At 30.9% G+C, this 17874-nt stretch overlaps 2 protein-coding genes across 2 annotated transcripts; both read left to right on the top strand.

The window, feature by feature from the left end:
- LOC125828242 (CDGSH iron-sulfur domain-containing protein NEET) lies at positions 1-1847 on the top strand. The gene is made up of 2 exons (XM_049507557.1): positions 1-205; positions 1602-1847. Exons 1-2 carry the CDS (start codon positions 12-14, stop codon positions 1702-1704), a joined length of 297 nt encoding a protein of 98 aa, XP_049363514.1. The 5' UTR covers positions 1-11; the 3' UTR covers positions 1705-1847.
- Positions 1848-7894: 6047 nt separating this feature from the next.
- Positions 7895-9385, top strand: LOC125828259 (xyloglucan galactosyltransferase XLT2). The gene has a single exon (XM_049507572.1). The coding sequence runs from the start codon at positions 7895-7897 to the stop codon at positions 9383-9385; it is 1491 nt and encodes a 496-aa protein (XP_049363529.1).
- Positions 9386-17874: the final 8489 nt, after the last annotated feature.

The raw sequence follows: 17874 nt of genomic DNA, 5'->3' as shown, positions 1-17874 counted from the left end.
AAATAACAACAATGGCGTCGACAAGTAGCATAATTCAATCTGGATTCTCATGCGGCGGCTCATTATCTTCCTTCACCGCGAAGCCAAGGCGTATGGTGGTGGTTCGTGCCGAAGCTATAAACCCAGACATTAAGAAGGATGAAGCAAAAGTGGTCGACTCTGTTCTCGTCACTGAACTCTCTAAGCCTCTTACTGCTTACTGCAGGTTCATTTTTATCTCTTATACATTTTCATAATTCCTCAATTTGATATATTATTCTAGTATTTCTTATTTTTCTTGTTGTTGAAATTTTTTGGATGATTCCAGGTAGTTGGGAATATGCATTGCTGACAAAAATTGTTAGAAACCTGCAAAATTTTAATTTACTCAATTCTTTATCCCTATTTCTCCCTTTTTGTGCGAAAATGGGGACAAGCCACATAGTGGTATGGGTCAATCAACAGTGTTTATTTATTCCAAAATCTGTATTTTATTTGAAAATTCTTTTTGTAACTGTTAACTTGCGACTTTGGTACGTTCATAGGAAAAAAGAAATGTTTGTTCATTTTTAAGTAGAGATGGGACATTATTTGGTTGAAGTTGAAAGAAAGTAGTCGTACATATTTTAAGTCCAATCAATAGTCAGTCCTATTATCCCATTAGTCATCACCTTTCTTTGGTGGTCAGAGATACCTGATACATGTTGTTCGCTCGTGGAAAAAAGGAAGTCAACCCTATTGTTGGTAGTGTATTGAATCTGATTTTGTTTAAATTAATTTCATATTCCAAAATGTTTGTATAGATGACCACTTCACTTTAAGTCCTTCAAGAATATTGGTGTTGAAGGATTGTTTTTGGTTATATACATGTTATTGAAAATAATTCAGTATTATATCCTTAATAGGATCAGGTGTTTGATTGCCAGCTTTAGTTAATATATACATACATATATTATATTGTAATTATCATAGGAGAACTATTTATACGTTTGATGTGAAACAACACTACGTGTGTTAGAGGCTTAGAGCACATAATGTTTTGATTGTTTTACATAATTATGTTTATCACATATGATGATGCTATACCTGATTGTATAAAGTAATATAATCAAAAAAGACTATTGTAAAAAGTTACATCATTTAACCAAAGTAAAATGAATCACATTTTCTACATCTAAGAGACATCTTGAAACATATATAAAACATGGCTAATTTGTCAGAGAACCTTGAGTTTCTCCGTTTAATTCAGGATTAGTCAGTTCTATTTTATAAATGAGGATGGGAGAGATGTATATAACTCGGAGAAGATCAGGATTCGACCTTGATTACCAGTGTGTCCAATGTGAGTTGCTCTAGTTGAATTTGTCTCTGGTCCGTCTCATTGAGGGGCTCGATACTGAACGAAGACCCTCCTTCCCCGCTCCCACCCCCTTTTCTCTTTAATTGGTTTGGAAGAGGACCATATGTTATCTACATTTACTGATCGTTGAACTGGAGAACAGAGTCATTGATATCTCCCTACTTATTATTGCCTTCTTGATTCTGGAACTGATCTTACTAGAATAACATTTCAAACTGAATTTAGTCGATAATTTTAGTAAGTGGGAGATTTTTGTGTTCAGGTGTTGGAGGTCTGGGACTTTTCCTCTATGTGATGGAAGTCACGTGAAGCACAACAAGGAAACCGGAGATAACGTTGGACCCTTGCTATTGAAGAAGCAGTAAATGGTTGTGGTATTGTGTTAGTCTCTAGATTATGCAAAACTCTTGATGCCTATTTCCTTATTATCTTTTTGCTCTATCTACCATTTGTTGAACGAGATATTGTTCTTTCCCGGTGAATAAATTAAAACCGATTCAAACTGAAAGTAGTTGCAATATTTATCCTACTTTTCCGGCAGAAGTTCTTCCCATGCTACAACTCGATCACAGAAACCTATCTAATCCTGTGAAACATGAGTATAATTTCCATATGGTTCAGTTAAATGAGACTGATGAGTTAACAAGTCATATGATTGGTTTAGCTGATGCAAATACTTTTAGCATAATTGTACCATGATTTTTTACAGTCTCTTATGGATGTTAGTAGTGTTGTTGTTCAGATCACAATCTAATTGGATGAGTGGTATTGTTCATACCACAATTTACTTTGTGGGCTAGATTATCACATTCGTTGGGATGAATTGGTGGTCTCCTTGTATATGGACTTGGAAATCCTTGTCTAAAAAACTAGCTTGGCAACGCCATACAATATGTTACACATTTTGTGGCCAATCATTTTTGGAGTTGATGAGTCATGAGAGATTCCAATCCCCTGAAATGAGACTTAGGTCAAGATGCAAATAATGATTAAAGTTGGTTATAATTGCTTAAGGGAGCACTAATTAAGGAACTGCAAATTGCTTTTTCAAAAGGAAAAAAGTAAGATGCTCACTTGGGATTAAAAATGCTTTTGTGATTTGTATATTTGACTCGAGGGATAGATATTATATTATATTTCAATTCCTTTATTCCAAGGTTCTGAGTGGAGCTTTAGCAGGACTTAAGCGCCAGGTTAAGACAAAAGTGGTTACCCCTTCTAAAAATAAATAGTAATACTATTGGCTTTTCCAAAAATTGAAGTCAGTCTTTATAAATTATACGATACTGTTTATCTGATCAGGAATAAACATAACTAAAAAATACAATTCGAATTTAGAGAGTCAAACAATTTTAGTCATAATAATTGGCAATTGAAAAAATTTAAAAGATAAATGAAAAATATATAATTAAAAATAGATTTAATTGAAGCTACCGAAAGGTAATTGAGATGCAAAAAAGTAATAATTACAATATCCCAATTGATTGACTACTGATCAAAGTTTCACTTGTTTATGTTTTTGTTTTTCAAGTATGGTGTGCACTTCTATTTATTCTTGAAACGTTTATCACAAGTTCACTGCAGAAGACACGTTTAGTCAAAGTATATTAGTTCTACAAATCATTTTGTACTAACTAAAATGATAGAAATTAGTTAATATCATATAAAAAATGAAATAGTTAATCCCACAAAATATTACAACTCTATAGTATTTCAATAGCCAAACGACCCCTTAATGAAAAAATGTTGTACTGATCTGTCTTGACATTTCACAAGGTGACAGCTACTGCCAAATCATTCAAATAAATAAATAAATAATTCAGTAGTATATATTAATACTATGTATAAAGATATTTATTTAATGAAATGATATTACTTGACAAAAAAATATCTATTGGCCTATTGGTTCATTACCTGATTTTGTAATTGGAGGTTAGAGGTTCAAATCAGTATAAATCAATGAGTGGTTAAGTAGCAGTGAACTCAAGACCACCTCTTCAAGCTTAAAATTAGCCTAAAATCTAAATCAATGCGATAAAAATATATCTTACTTATACATATGAATATGATAACCAATTTTTTATCTTTTTCTTCTATAAATATTGATCATGCTTCTTAAAAATTCCGTATATGGCCATTAGCTCCGCCATTGACCCAAAAAGACAAATAGAGAATTAAAAACTGATCAATCCGTCGGTATTGGAGTCCGAAAGAATCAGTCTTCATGGATATAATTTGACTTTTTTTTAGTCAGTTGGAATATTATGACAAATTAGGATAGTGAAATCAAACCTAATCCGTTTAATAATCCTCTCATGCTCAATTCATTAAATTTTGGTGATATGTAATCTAAATTGACTTGAGAGAAATTTTGTTTAAATATTTTTATTTTTTAAAAAAAATTTGATATGTTATATATAGTCATAATAAAAAAAAATTTAATCTTATTAGGTATTAAAATATTGTAAAATTGTAAAAGAACAAATAAAGAAAATTAAAACTTAGTTAAAATTGGATTGGATTGGATTAGATGTTGTCCCATAATCCATTATCCAACCCATTTTGACTCAAATAAATTTAAATTGAATTGAGTCTTGATCCGTTAATTATTTTGATCCATTCAAATTTAATTCAACCCCGCACACGATCAAGTTTAAGCAACATAATTCTGTTCATTTCACAATCATATGCACAGTGCATGTGGCCGCTCCTTCAAATCTTCAGTTTCCGTCCATCGAAAGTAGAGTTGCTGCCTTCGCTTTCCCAACAACAAATTGACGACATATTATTAGGTAATCAAACAATGACCTTCATTTGTCCACCTCCAATAAATAAAATTTAGCGTGCTTACGTTATGTAATATTATTCGACAATTTTCACTTTGTTAATTTACGTTTGACATTGAGTTGTGTCTTAAATCATTTTTCTTAATATACTATCAAGGTGACAAGGTCAAACCTATTATTATTGTTGTATTTTTCAATATGACAATATATGATCGTCTAATTATGTTTTCTAAGTTAATTTTCACATTTGAGTTTGATCAAACACCAATTTCTCTCTAACGAAGAAAAAAAATATCAACATCTTATTAAATTTAGGAAGAAAAAATCATGTTACAAAGGACGAACGAGGAAGAGAAAAGAGGAGAGAGCCGAGTGAAAAAATTACAATAAAAGATATTAGCACTAGATTTCATAAAATTATTAATAGGCACATAAAATTGATTTTTTTTTGTTTCCCAGCCCACATTAAAACCCCAATGGCTCATTAAAAAATAACACTCCCAATAAAAAAATTTCATAGTGAGAATTAGGGGTGTGCAAAAACCGATTTAACCAATAAATCAAACCGAAAAAAATACTATTGGTTTATCGATAGTGAAAATTTCATATATGACATTTATTAGACTAATATTTTCAAGTTATAGCAGTAGAATAAAACTTTCAAGTTGTAACAATAAAAAATTTCATGTTATAACATTTTATTAAATAAAAAAAGATTTTTTTATTAATTGTAAAAATCTATTTTGAAAAAAAATAAAAAGGATAAAAAATCGATTTTGAAAAAAAAAAGAATAAAAAAAAAAGGAAAATAAATCTATTTTGAAGAAAAAAAAGAAAAAAATGGAAATAGGTGTATTAATAAAATTTGAATTGATTGATGATAATTATTAATTAGCATAAATTTAGGAGATTCAAACTAATTAGGAATAATTAGTTTCCTTAATTCACTCTAATTTGTTAAAATTAATTAAAAAATATGATTTTATCCATTTTCTTCTATGTTACTCTCTTTTCCTTCTTTTTTTCCCAGAATTGTTGTCACTGACGAGTAAATCAAGTTTTTTTTGGGTTTGAAAAATCTTGATTTTGTTGTGATGGACAACTGCTTATCTATATTAATTAAACATGGTGGTAGATGAGATCCTTCAGGTTGAATAAATGTTGGTATGAATAATTGGATGTCAACTATATACAGTTTGGATACCAATTATATGGTGTTCATTTTGATCTCCAACTAAATATCAAAACTAAACTGTTTATGTATCCAATTGTTATGTATCCAGAATTTTGTATCCAATTGATATGCAATCTGTATATAACTAGTATCCTGAAATTATGAGAGTCAATCTGTAATTCATATGTAGTTGATAACTGACTTGAAGAAAACAGTGCATATTCTATATCATTCAGTACTTAAAACTGTATAAAAAACAAATATATATCGTTCAAAAGTTAAAAAGACATGAAATACTAAAGAGTCTAAGCTGCAATCAACTATCTCAAATTTGATCTCCGTAGTCTTGGTGTAGGATAATTGCTGGTATCTGGAGCATGTTCTTTTGCTATGCGGGATCCATCAAATTTGCTAGCAACAGTCCCAGTTACTTCACTCTCACTGATCGCGCCATCATCATTCTTTGTTTTTCCGCATTGGAGAAATTGAAAAATAAACCTTCTTATTATAAAAAAAAAAGAAGAAGAAAATATCAATTTCATACCAACATTAGTCATAATTTATACACAAAAAAAAAAAGGATGATTTAACAAACTACAATCAATTCACATAATTGGACCACTGATATCACACCATTTTCTGATAAAAATAATACACAACTTAAGTCAGCTTTCATACCAACAATAAATCAATTTCAAACCAATGTTAAAACACATTTCATACCATATTCATAAATCGTATATTAAGTCGGCTTTCATACCAATATTATTCATGTTTCATTCCAGTTTAGTAGACAGAATGAGAATAATTTGAAAAAAAAATAGATTTCCTCTGAACTGTGTACCAACTTCATATCAGATTTAAACAAGTCTCACACCAAATATAAGTTTTTTACCAAATTTTATACCAATTCATTCCAACATTAGACAAAATTCATACCATATTCATAAATCGTATATTAAGTCAGCTTTCATACCAATAATATGCATAATATAACAATTTTAACAAAAAAAATCTACTAAATTGATTTAACCATATCACATGTAGTAAAAAACCCAATTAACTTTTGGAGGACAACACACACTCAGCAGTACTTTCCAAGAGTCCAAACAACATAAGGTTTCAAGAATATCTTTACCTCTTATAATAAACTCCAATCTACACTACACATGGCCATAAATCTCCCAAAAACATTAGCAAAATCAATAAAGATTCGATTTTTTACCATTCCTCGCGTAGTAAGAACTCAAACCAGCAAAACCCAGAAAGGATCAACCTCAAAACACCTCTGATTCATCTCCATGAAAATGGTAAAATAAACTTTCTTTCAATACAATTATCAAACGGGGTTTCTCCAAAATACTATTTTTTTTGAAAATTACAACTTAGAGATCTGCCCTTTTGTTTTGATTGTATGGAGAATATATTTCTCCTAATCAGTTTTTAGAGATTGAAAAACCGGCTTCAATGGAGTATGGATGAAAGAGATGAAAGATGAATTTCTGTTTTTTCTAACGTGAAATTGACGTGGGGTGAGAGATTTAGATGGAGTGGGTGTGACTTGTAACTGTAAAAAATGAACAATAATCAATGTAAATCCCTATAATTGTGTAAGAGATAATTATGGGGTATTCTTTATTTAAATAATTTAATAATAATATAAAATTATAAAAAATAACTTATTTAATAAAGTAAAATTTAATTAATTTATAAATAATTAGTGATATGTTATAACCCGTAATTAAACTGTTAGCAAGAATTTTTTAAAAGTAGATTTAAAACCTGTAATATTGACTCTTAAATGTGTATATGAGGTGATTTTTCCTTATCGATATTGGGTTATTGGGCTAACGATTTTTTAACGGTTTTGCAAAATTTTTTATTGGATTATTGGTTCGGTTTCCGGTTTTATGATTTTGTTAATGGTTAAACCGATAATCCAATAAGACTATACTAAATTCACTAGTCTTATTGTTAATGGTTAAACGATTGTTACTTTCACACTTTTTGTTAATGGTTAAACGATTGTCTTCACACTTTTTCCTTTGAATGTGTCTAGTGTCTAAACTTCCAAGAAAAATGATTGTTACTTTCATACCAAATGCTAGAAAAATCATATGGTTTATATGAAAATTTTCTTATCGATATATGAGTATTTTCTTATTGGTTAAATCGAAAATCGAACCGTTAAGTACCATAAACCGATTAACCAAAAACTGATAAGAAATATGTTATTGATTTGATTATCGGTTTAATGTATTTACAAATCGAAAACTGATAAACCGAATCAATAACACATAAAACCAAATCGAACCAACCGATGCGCACCCCTAGTGAGAACCTCTTTTCGATTTTTATTTGTATGAAGTGTTAAAAGAATTTGTATAGCTCATATGTCTGCTGGCGGCTATTTAGTAGAAATACATGTCCCTTTGATTGAGGGAGAGAACACAACCTACCATTTGATTATTAATATCCCCGCTCACTTTATTCTCTTTATTGTCTCCACCATTTTGGACCACCGCCGCCGCCTTCTCAACAACCTCCGTGTTCATTTCCATTCTTGATTTTCCCGGCCAAATTCGCCGGAACCTGATGCTTCCTAATTCCAATAACCCTCCTTCAAAACCCAAATCCCCTGATTTTTCAGATCGAAAAAACTCATTTCTGCTTTCCTTTCACAATCCACGTACATGGCTTATTCTTACCCTCCTCCTCTTTCAAATTCTTCTCCTCTTCACTCTCCGGTCCCGCCCCTTTTCCGCTTACATCACTTTCCACCCCCACTCTTCTTCTCCGCTCCTTACCCTCCCCACTGAATCTTCCGCCGCCGTTCATGCTGATAGTAGTTCGACCATTACACAAGTTGATAATGTTACTGACTTATGTCCTTTAGGTAAAATCTATGTATACGACCTTCCCCTGTTTTTCAACGCTGAGCTAATTCAAAATTGTAATGAGTTAAACCCATGGATTTCCCCCTGCGAAGCGCTGTCGAACGATGGATTTGGCCGGGAAGCGACCGCACTTTCGAATTTAATTCCGGAAAGCTTGATCCGTTCGTGGTATTGGACGGACCAGTTTTCATTGGAGCTAATTTACCATAATCGTATGTTGAATTACAGGTGCAGGACTTTGGAGCCGGAATCAGCCTCGACTTTTTACATTCCGTTTTATGCTGGTCTCGCCGTGGGGAAGTACTTGTTTAAGAATAATTCCAGTGCAAAAGATCGCGATCTGCATTGCGAGCTGTTGCTCAATTGGGTACAGAATCAGACTTATTGGCAGCGAACTGACGGATGGGATCATTTCATCTCGATTGGTCGGATTTCATGGGATTTCCGGCGAATCAAGGATGAAGGCTGGGGTTCAAGCTGTATATACATGCAGGGTATGCGTAACATCACGCGCCTCCTTATAGAGAAAAACCCTTGGGATTATTTCGACATTGGAGTACCTTATCCCACCGGATTCCACCCCAGCACCGCCGACGACATCGCACAGTGGCAGAACTTCGTCCGTCACCGTGAAAGAAAAACTTTGTTTTGCTTCGCCGGAGCTACACGTGGGATTTTCAAAAACGATTTCCGAGGTTTATTACTGAATCATTGCTACAGCGAGTCAGATTCATGCCGAGTTCTGGACTGTGCTGGTTCCAAATGTTCCAATGGCACTTCAGAAATTATGGAAACTTTTCTCGATTCGGATTTTTGCTTACAACCCAGGGGTGATAGTTTCACTCGAAGGTCCATTTTCGACTGCATGGTGGCCGGTTCAATTCCGGTTTTCTTCTGGAAGAGAACGGCTTATTTCCAATACGAGTGGTTTCTGCCCGGTGAACCGGAGAGTTACTCAGTGTTCATAGACCGGTACGCGGTGAAAAATGGGTCGTCCATTAAAGCGGTTCTTGAGAATTTCAGCAAAGAAAAGGTGAAGTCGATGAGGGAGAAAGTTATAGAGAATATAGCGAAGATAGTGTATGGTAAACCCAATGAGGGGATAAATGGCGTTAAAGATGCATTTGATATTGCAGTGGAGGGTGTGTTGAAGAGAATCAAGAAGCATGGAGGAGAGTATAAATGGTAATAATTTTAATATCACACTTTAAATGATTGTTTTGTACTAGTAATAATTTTAATGGTGTATTTACGTGGTATAGGTTGTTTTTATGGATGAATTCTTTTGTTACTACTGGTGTAAAGAGAAATATTGAATACATCATTAAATTTGATGTAAATTATTAGTTTTGTTTTTGAACTATTAACCGTATTAAATGGTACCAGAGGAATGAAACAAAACAGAAGAATCGCGCTTGGGCCCTTTGTGTTTGTGTTGATTGTTGTACGTACAACTGGTGATTGTTCTCCTAAACGTTTAATGCAGTTCTTGTACAGGTTTGTCTTGTGTCCTTTGTGTTGGACTCTCCCTGCTACACACACTTGACATTTGACCATGAAATGTTTTTACTTTTATTTTTAAATTAAACTTTTAGAGAATACATTTTTAAGAATTTGAAAAACAACAAGAACTTTTTTTATTACTTCAAATAATTTGTATTCATAGTCGAACACAATTCTAATTTTTAAATATCATATTTTATGCCGTAAATAAAAAATATTTTTTTTGAATTTCACCCCGAAACATATCCGTCCATTTAAGGAGTTCAACTCTTTTCTATTTTCAAATTTCAAAAAAAGAGGATAATGTTGATTTATGCTGAATTGAACGTTAAACAAGCCGGTGAAACACAACAGAAACCACATTACCATGTTCAATATTCAAAACTTGTGAAATAAGGGGACATAAAATAAGCAAAGGCTCTTAGCATATTCACTTTACAACTAGTATTATTAAAATAGACAAATGATTTTAATTGTTTAGAAGATCAATCTTCATTAATCATCACTATCTCTTTAGGATCGATTAGTGATAATTGATGAGTATATATTTATTTATTTATGTATTCATGCTACATTTGCTTTAGTCTTTTGTGTTACATTACTCTTATATTGAAAGTAAATATCTCATGAACGACATGTCTGTTTGAGTTGTGCGCTTTATAGTTTTTCTTCAATGTTTTTTTAAAAAAAAATATATCAAAAGTATTAATAATTAATAACTTAAAATATTTAATTATATATTTAAAAATTACATAAAATGGACTATAAATCGATAAATCACAATGTAATAATTTAAAGTATTTAAAAAATACATAAAAAATTATTATAAATCACAATAATTAACAACTTAAAATATTCGATTATATGTTTAAAAATTACATAAAAACAATTACAAATCACACTATAACAATACTCACAAAGTTTTATCAGTGCTACATAAAATAGAATGGAGGAATAATATATATTATTTAAAAATTATATAAAAGTAATATTAATCACAATTACTAAGAATTTAAAATATTTAAAACCATACAAAAAAAATTTGCTTTTAACTTTCTAAATTTCTTTTGTGTCATAGAAATAAGAATGGGAGAAACATGTATTATTTGAAAATAATGAAATTTTTTATTATAAATTACAATAATTAAAAAAATCAAATATTTATTTAAAAACATATAAACTTTTCAAATTCCATCACTGGCACATAAATTGAACAAAAAAAATAACGTATATTGGGCCCATAGTTTAAATTCATGGAAGCATGCAGAGACTTCAGAGTGAGCTATTTAGCTAAATCCACGTCATCAGGTTTTATTTAGTAAGAATTACATAAATCATGTAGTATTACTAATTGCATTTTATCCTATTTTTTTTTTTTCAAATTACAAAATTTCTAAATTTTGTAAGATCTTGGATATATACATCAGAAAAAATGTGGATACATGGCTCATGGAATGCGAATAATACAATATCTAAAAATATCTAATGAGAGTGATGTATATGAGAGGGGATAAGGATGTATCCGAGAGAAGATAGAGATGTATCCGAGAGAGGATAGAGATGTATATGAGAGGAAAGTTTTCTAATTTTTTAATAATATAAAATTTTAAAGCTTATAATAAAATAAAATGTAAATTTATGTAATTTTCATTTTATGTATCACTTCTATCATTTATCTTTTCTTTATTTTCAGACAATGGTATTTTGAGTATTTTTTAAACTTGTAGTTATTATTTTTATTTTTTAGAGTATATTGTTGTATCTAGTATTCTTAGTTTCTCTTATATTCATATCACCAATTTTTGAGACCCTTTTGGCCCTAAGAATACTTGAAAAAAATTGAGAAATTTTTGGAAAGTGGTGTTTGATTATATAACTTGGCAAATATATTTGCCAAGTATCTCAAGTTCCTAAATACTAGAAAAAACTAGTATTTGGGTCAAGTTCTAATATTTGAAATTTTAAAAAAATTAAAAAATTATCCCAAACTTTTATATTTTATAAAAAAATACCAATTATTTATTAATTCCAATTAATATTTGTTACTACCGCCTCCGAAGAAGTCTAAGTTCTAATTTGAGTGATAAAGTTGAGAAAAAGAAACAATTTCTGTTTAATGAGTTATAATTATAATTGAATTAGTAACAAGTTTGGATATGCGATTAATGTATTGTCTTGCCTATATTGTTATTTTGTTATTGCTGATTGCTATCAATTACTTTATAAGATTATTTTTTAATGGAACGTTGTCATTATAAAATGATAATATAAATTTATAGATATTTTAAATAATTTTTAGAACTGATGGGTATAAAAAAAAATTCTTTTTGAAATAGTCAAATATTTTTGAAAATTTTTAGGGCCAAACACATGGTGAAACTTCACCCAAGTATGATTTACCAAGAATATTTGAGAATTTGGGACCAAACGCTAGGGCTAGCAGGGGGAGCAGGTCGGCCCGCAACCGGTTTGAGAACCGTCTCGCCAGACTCGATCCCGTCTATTCTCGCGGGTTGGGGGATAACGGGTTAGGGGACCGGTTAGGGGCTGGTTCACCCTTTGGTCCCGGTCGACTCGGCCCGATTCCGACCCGTCTGAACCAGCCGGTTTTCGCGGGATCCCCTTTGTTTTTTTTTTAATTGTTTGAATTGTATCCGTTGCCAACCGTTGGGGGAACGGCTAGTCCCCCCCCCCTCCCCCCCAACGGATTTATTCCACTTTTTCACTTTCCCTACCACCCCCTACTTTTAATATTTTAATCTAAGCCCTCAAGTTATCATAAATACACTTTAACCCATTTTTAATATTATAAATACCCCTCTATCCCTTATTATTTCTTACAAAATCATCTATTCTCTCATCTATTTCTATATCCTCTCAATCTTAAGTCTTAATTTTTTATTTCATTTAAGTTTCATATTATTATAATACATATATATCAATTCTAAATTTTCATATTATATCATAATATATATAATTCTCATATTTCCTATCAAGTATTGGAGTTCCAAATTACAAGTTACAACAAACTACAAGCTTCAAGAATCAGTTATAACGTCTGCTATTAACGCAAACGTTTGGTACATTCGTTTCATAATATTTATATTTTATTTTTCGTCATTATTTTTTGTGTTATTATTATTTTTATATTACACTTTACATATAATTAAATATGAGTTCTAGCAAAAAAGATACCGGTAAAGGAAAAGAGAAAGAACCAAGTGGCATTAGTAAATTATTTAATTTTAATAAAAAAGTAGTAAGGAGCAAAATAAGAGTAAATGTGGTGGTACTTCTTCTAAATTAATGTCTAGAGTTAGATTTAATACAAATGATTCTACTTATGTTGATGATACTTCTTATGATATTGATTCAAATGTTCAACTCGATCATGAAATTTTAGAACGAATTTATGGTAATATTCATCCTTATCTTGATGAAAATTCAGGTGAAGAAGTAGAAGTTGGTTCGGGAGAAGAGGAATTAGAATATACACCTACCAGTCCGGTGACAGAAGTTTCAAATGAAACTACAAATTCAACGGAGCAAAATTGTGGACGCCCACCCCTTATACCTCCTACAAGGGAGAAGGTAAAGTATCAACGCCCTAAAACTTCTGTTATGTGGCAATTTATGACTTTAGATAAGGAAAACTCTATTGCTATTTGTAATAAGTGTAAGCAACCTTTTAAACATAAACAAGGTGGAGGTCAAGGTTGGACGGGGGGCTTAAATAGACATTTATTATCTTGTGTGCCGATTCAATATAAAGAAGCTAAAGCATTAGTCGATAGAAAAAAAGGAATTCCAATTAATGATTTTGATATTAATGTTAATGAATCGGTAGAGACTTCTAACATGGTTCAAGGAACATTAGATCCTTCTAACCCCAGTGGTCCACTAACACAACGTAAATATAATAAGGAAAGAGATCGCGAAGATTTAGCTAAAATGGTTTATGTTTGTGGTTTGCCTTATAGTTTTCCTTCACATCCCGATTTTATTGAATATATCTAACAAACTTATAATCCTACTTATAAAGGTTTTTCAAGAAATACTGTTAAATCTGATGTTTTTGTATATCAAGGTAAACATTGTCAATATCTTCATTGTATATTTAGCATATTAGATTGTAGAGTGTCTATAACTTCGGACATGAGTCGTAGTGTTAATGGACATGATTATTTAATTGTTACAGCACATTGGATTGATCATAACTGGAATTTGCAAAAAAGAATCTTAAGTTATAAAGAATGTGTAGAGAAAAAAACTGGTGCATATTTAGCTTCAAATATTTTGAGTGTTCTAGATTATTACATGTTTATAGATAAAGTAATGTTTGTCGCATTAGATAATGCATCTAATAATACAAACGATGCTAGTATGTTAAAAACTAGATTATGTCCAATTGATGTTAATGCTTTTCATGTTAGATGTGTTGCACACATATTAAATTTAGTTGTACAAGATGATATTTTATTATTTAATTGTGGTTGTATGAAAATTGAATATGCTGTTGCCTGGATTTTTTATGCTAATAGAGCTGCTAGAATTAGGGTATTTAATGAACGTTGTGTACTATGTGATTTGCCACCAAGAAAAATTTCGAGACATATTAAAACAAAGTGAAATTCTTTTTACAAAATGCTTTCAGTTGCTTAAGAATATAAAGGACCCATACAAATGGTGTTTAATGCTCATAATGCTGACCCATTAGATAGAATTTGTGAAGAAGATTGGGAAGAAACTAATGAACTATTAGAATTTTTAAGACTTTTTTATGATGCTACAACCATGTTTTCTGGAATTTATTATCCTACTATTTCATCAGTATTAATAAATGTTTGTGCTATTACAATTCAATTTTCTAAATACAAAAAAATTGACAAATTTAGAGTTGCAATTGAAGGTATGATTGAAAAATTTTAAAAATATATTTTTTCCTATTCCTCAAATTTATTTAACTGCTACTTTACTTAACCCTCAATATAAATTACGAGGTGTGCAGGGACTTGTTGATACTTTTTATGATACTTTAGAAATTTTACCGGAAGAAATTTCAACTTGTGAAATGTGCAAGTCTAGCATAAAAGTAGAAGCTAAAATTTTGTTCGAAAAATATAGAACTATAGGAAATATTTAAGGAGAAGTTGGTCGAACTTCTAATCCTCAGAGTAAAGCTCGAATTAATAGTTTTATGCGAGGTTTTCTTGGTCTTAATTCTACTAACCATGATGATTTTGAAGAATATCTTAATCAATCTTTAGAAACAGTGGACGACGAAGATGGCAATGAAGAATTATTAGCATGGTGGAGGAGGCGGAGCGTTGCATTTTCAATTTTGAGCAAAATGGTTCATGATGTTCTAGCTATTCAAGCTTCATCAGTTGTATCGGAGGTTGCTTTTAGTGCGGCAAGGTTTCAACTTGGCGATCATAGACATTTATTGGCGGAAGAAAGTTTGAAAACATTAGTTTTATTTAGAGATTGGGTCAACGCCGAGAGGAGGAATTATAATTTGCCAAAGTTAAGTTCCAAACAAGAAGCTTGAATTAATGCGGTAATTGGATCTAGTGATGATGAATTAGAGTCACAAGAGTTTCTAGCAAGTTTGCCAACACCGGAGGATGTTATCGTTGATATGATGCGACAATTAGAACTGAATTTTAAAGGAGAATACAAATATTAGATTACATCTGAGAACTAATTGAAACAGAACCCTTCCTAGAAGGTGGCTGCGTAGATTAGTTACTCCACTAATATTTGTAAATTGTAACTTCTAAGTTCTAAGTTGCAATTATAATTTATTGAATAAATTTGAAGGCTTTATTCAAGTCATTTTTATATAACTATTGTCTTGCATTTTAATTTTAATTTTAAAATACTTACTTTAAAATACTTAATTTAAAAATTGAAATTTGACATTTGAAATTTCAAGTTAAATTCTTTTAAAATATTTAAAATACAAATTTGAACTTCTCAAATTTGAAATTTGAAACTTAAAACTTGAAATTTGAAAACTTAAGCATGTTTTATTAGCTAAAAGTGTTATTGAAAACCAAATAAACTAAAAATGTTATTCAATAACATATAATTTCAATACAAATAAATAAACATATAAAAATAAATAAAAATCCCACGTCCTGTCCCGCCAAACCCCGTCTCATTCCGTATATATAGTGGGACGGAATGGGACAAATTTTTATCCCGCCAATCCCGGTCTCGGCTGAATCCTGGCCAAGGCGTCTCCCGTTCCGTCCCCCAGTCCCCGTCCCCTTGCCAGCCCTACCAAACGCTAGTTTAAAGTGTATTAAATGGTGTATACATAATTTTTTCCATTAAATATCACCTGAAGTTTTATTACCATCAACCAACCGTAGGGCTGGCCTTCGTGGTTTAGTGAACGGTGCTGTTGAAAAGGTTCTCACAGATGTTGTAACATGCGGGCCCGATGTAATATTTTAAAATAAAAATAAACAAATAAAACAGTACTGTAACATTATATTAAAAAAAAGAACATAGTACATATGTAGTTTCTTGATTGATCAAGATCCATTAACGGTGAGTGTAAAAATGAAGAAATGTGAGAAGTTTGAGTTGAGAATTCGGGATAAATGGATAGAGGATTGTAAAATCTGGGATAAGTTATTTCAAACGGTTTTACAATTAAATAATGAATTAGTTATGATGAAATCAGTTATGCTGATTATTTATCCTGAGATTAGTTATCATGAGATTATTTTTATTGATTGTTTGGTTTGTTGTATGAAAGATAACAAGCATGACATATTTTCTAAGAAAAGTTTATTTGATTACAAAAATACCCTCCATCTTATTAAACTTTTATGTATATATATATATATATATATATATATATATATATATTTTATAGAGCTTGATTATTTACTCTTTAAAACAAATCCTCCATCTTATTTAACTTAATTGTTTTTGTGCTTCTCAAATCGTGTGTTGTGTTTTCACTTATATATCAATGCTTTTTATATATAGATATATATATACTAGAAAACCGAATAAAAAGTACTTACATAAAAATAACTACTTACACGAAAATTAAGTTCCTTCAAATTGGAAGAACTTCTAAGGATGCAAGGACAAAGACGGTAACAAAACAACCTCAAAAAACTGGATCAAAACTCATCAAAAACTGCTTTTAAACAATAGTAAAAAAATTGTCAAAATGGCACCAAAACAGCCTAAACTTGACAAAACAGTAAAAACGACATATAAATAGTAAAATCTGGACAAAAATTGCACCATAACAACAAAAACTAAACAAAAACTGCACTAAAATTGGCCAAAAACTAATGTGAAAAGTGATAATAAAAAGGATTTAAGAATTCAGAGGTATTTTTGTCATTTTAATTATATTGTCTCAAGATAAGTTATTCTGATATTGTTATTCTACCAAGAGGGAGGGATAATTTAACCCAATACTATTTATTTATCATGGGATAAGTTATCCCATGACTATCCCATCATGTGTAACCAAACAAAGGATTAATAGACACTACAATTTTATCCCATGACTATTCCCTTTTATCCATCACACCAAACGACCCCTAAAGACCACTCAAAAGTTATTCCGAAATTAGCTCCTCTTATCCATCACACCAAACAACCCCTAAGGATATATAATAATCATTTTTATCTGAAATTACAAATATAAATTTTAATTGCGTGAAATCGGATGAAACTTAGGCAAAATACGAATAGGAAGTAGAATAGACATACTTCTATGTGTAACTTAATTCAAGTTAAACTATCTATATATACACTCTCAAAATTGAAATATTATTACTTAAACCGTTAAAATCAAGATAAAACATCTGCTCAAAGTTTCATGCCTTTGAAGATTAATATGGAATGTTTCAAAATCTTCCCATATTAGTAGCTTTTTTTTGTTGTTAGAGATAAATGACTATAAGCTCGTGTCTTTTAACTTTTAAATCAAAATATTTACTGTTTTGAGATGCTGTTATAGCGAGGAACTGATGCTCAACATATTCCCGCGAAGTTGGGAATTTTTTAAGAATCGGACGGTGAATAATAAACCTCAGGACTCATTGTAATCCAACGGCATCAAATCGATTCAACACCAAACCTTATAAATATCAAACCCTAAATTCGATTTTTCCCTCTTTCCTCTCCTGCAAT

Source organism: Solanum verrucosum, unplaced genomic scaffold, assembly GCF_900185275.1.
Source record: "Solanum verrucosum unplaced genomic scaffold, falcon-dt-bn FXZP01000047.1, whole genome shotgun sequence".
NCBI classification, from domain to species: domain Eukaryota; kingdom Viridiplantae; phylum Streptophyta; class Magnoliopsida; order Solanales; family Solanaceae; genus Solanum; species Solanum verrucosum.
The sequence above is the reverse complement of the archived record's forward strand: the minus strand, read 5'-3'. Positions and strand labels throughout refer to the sequence as shown.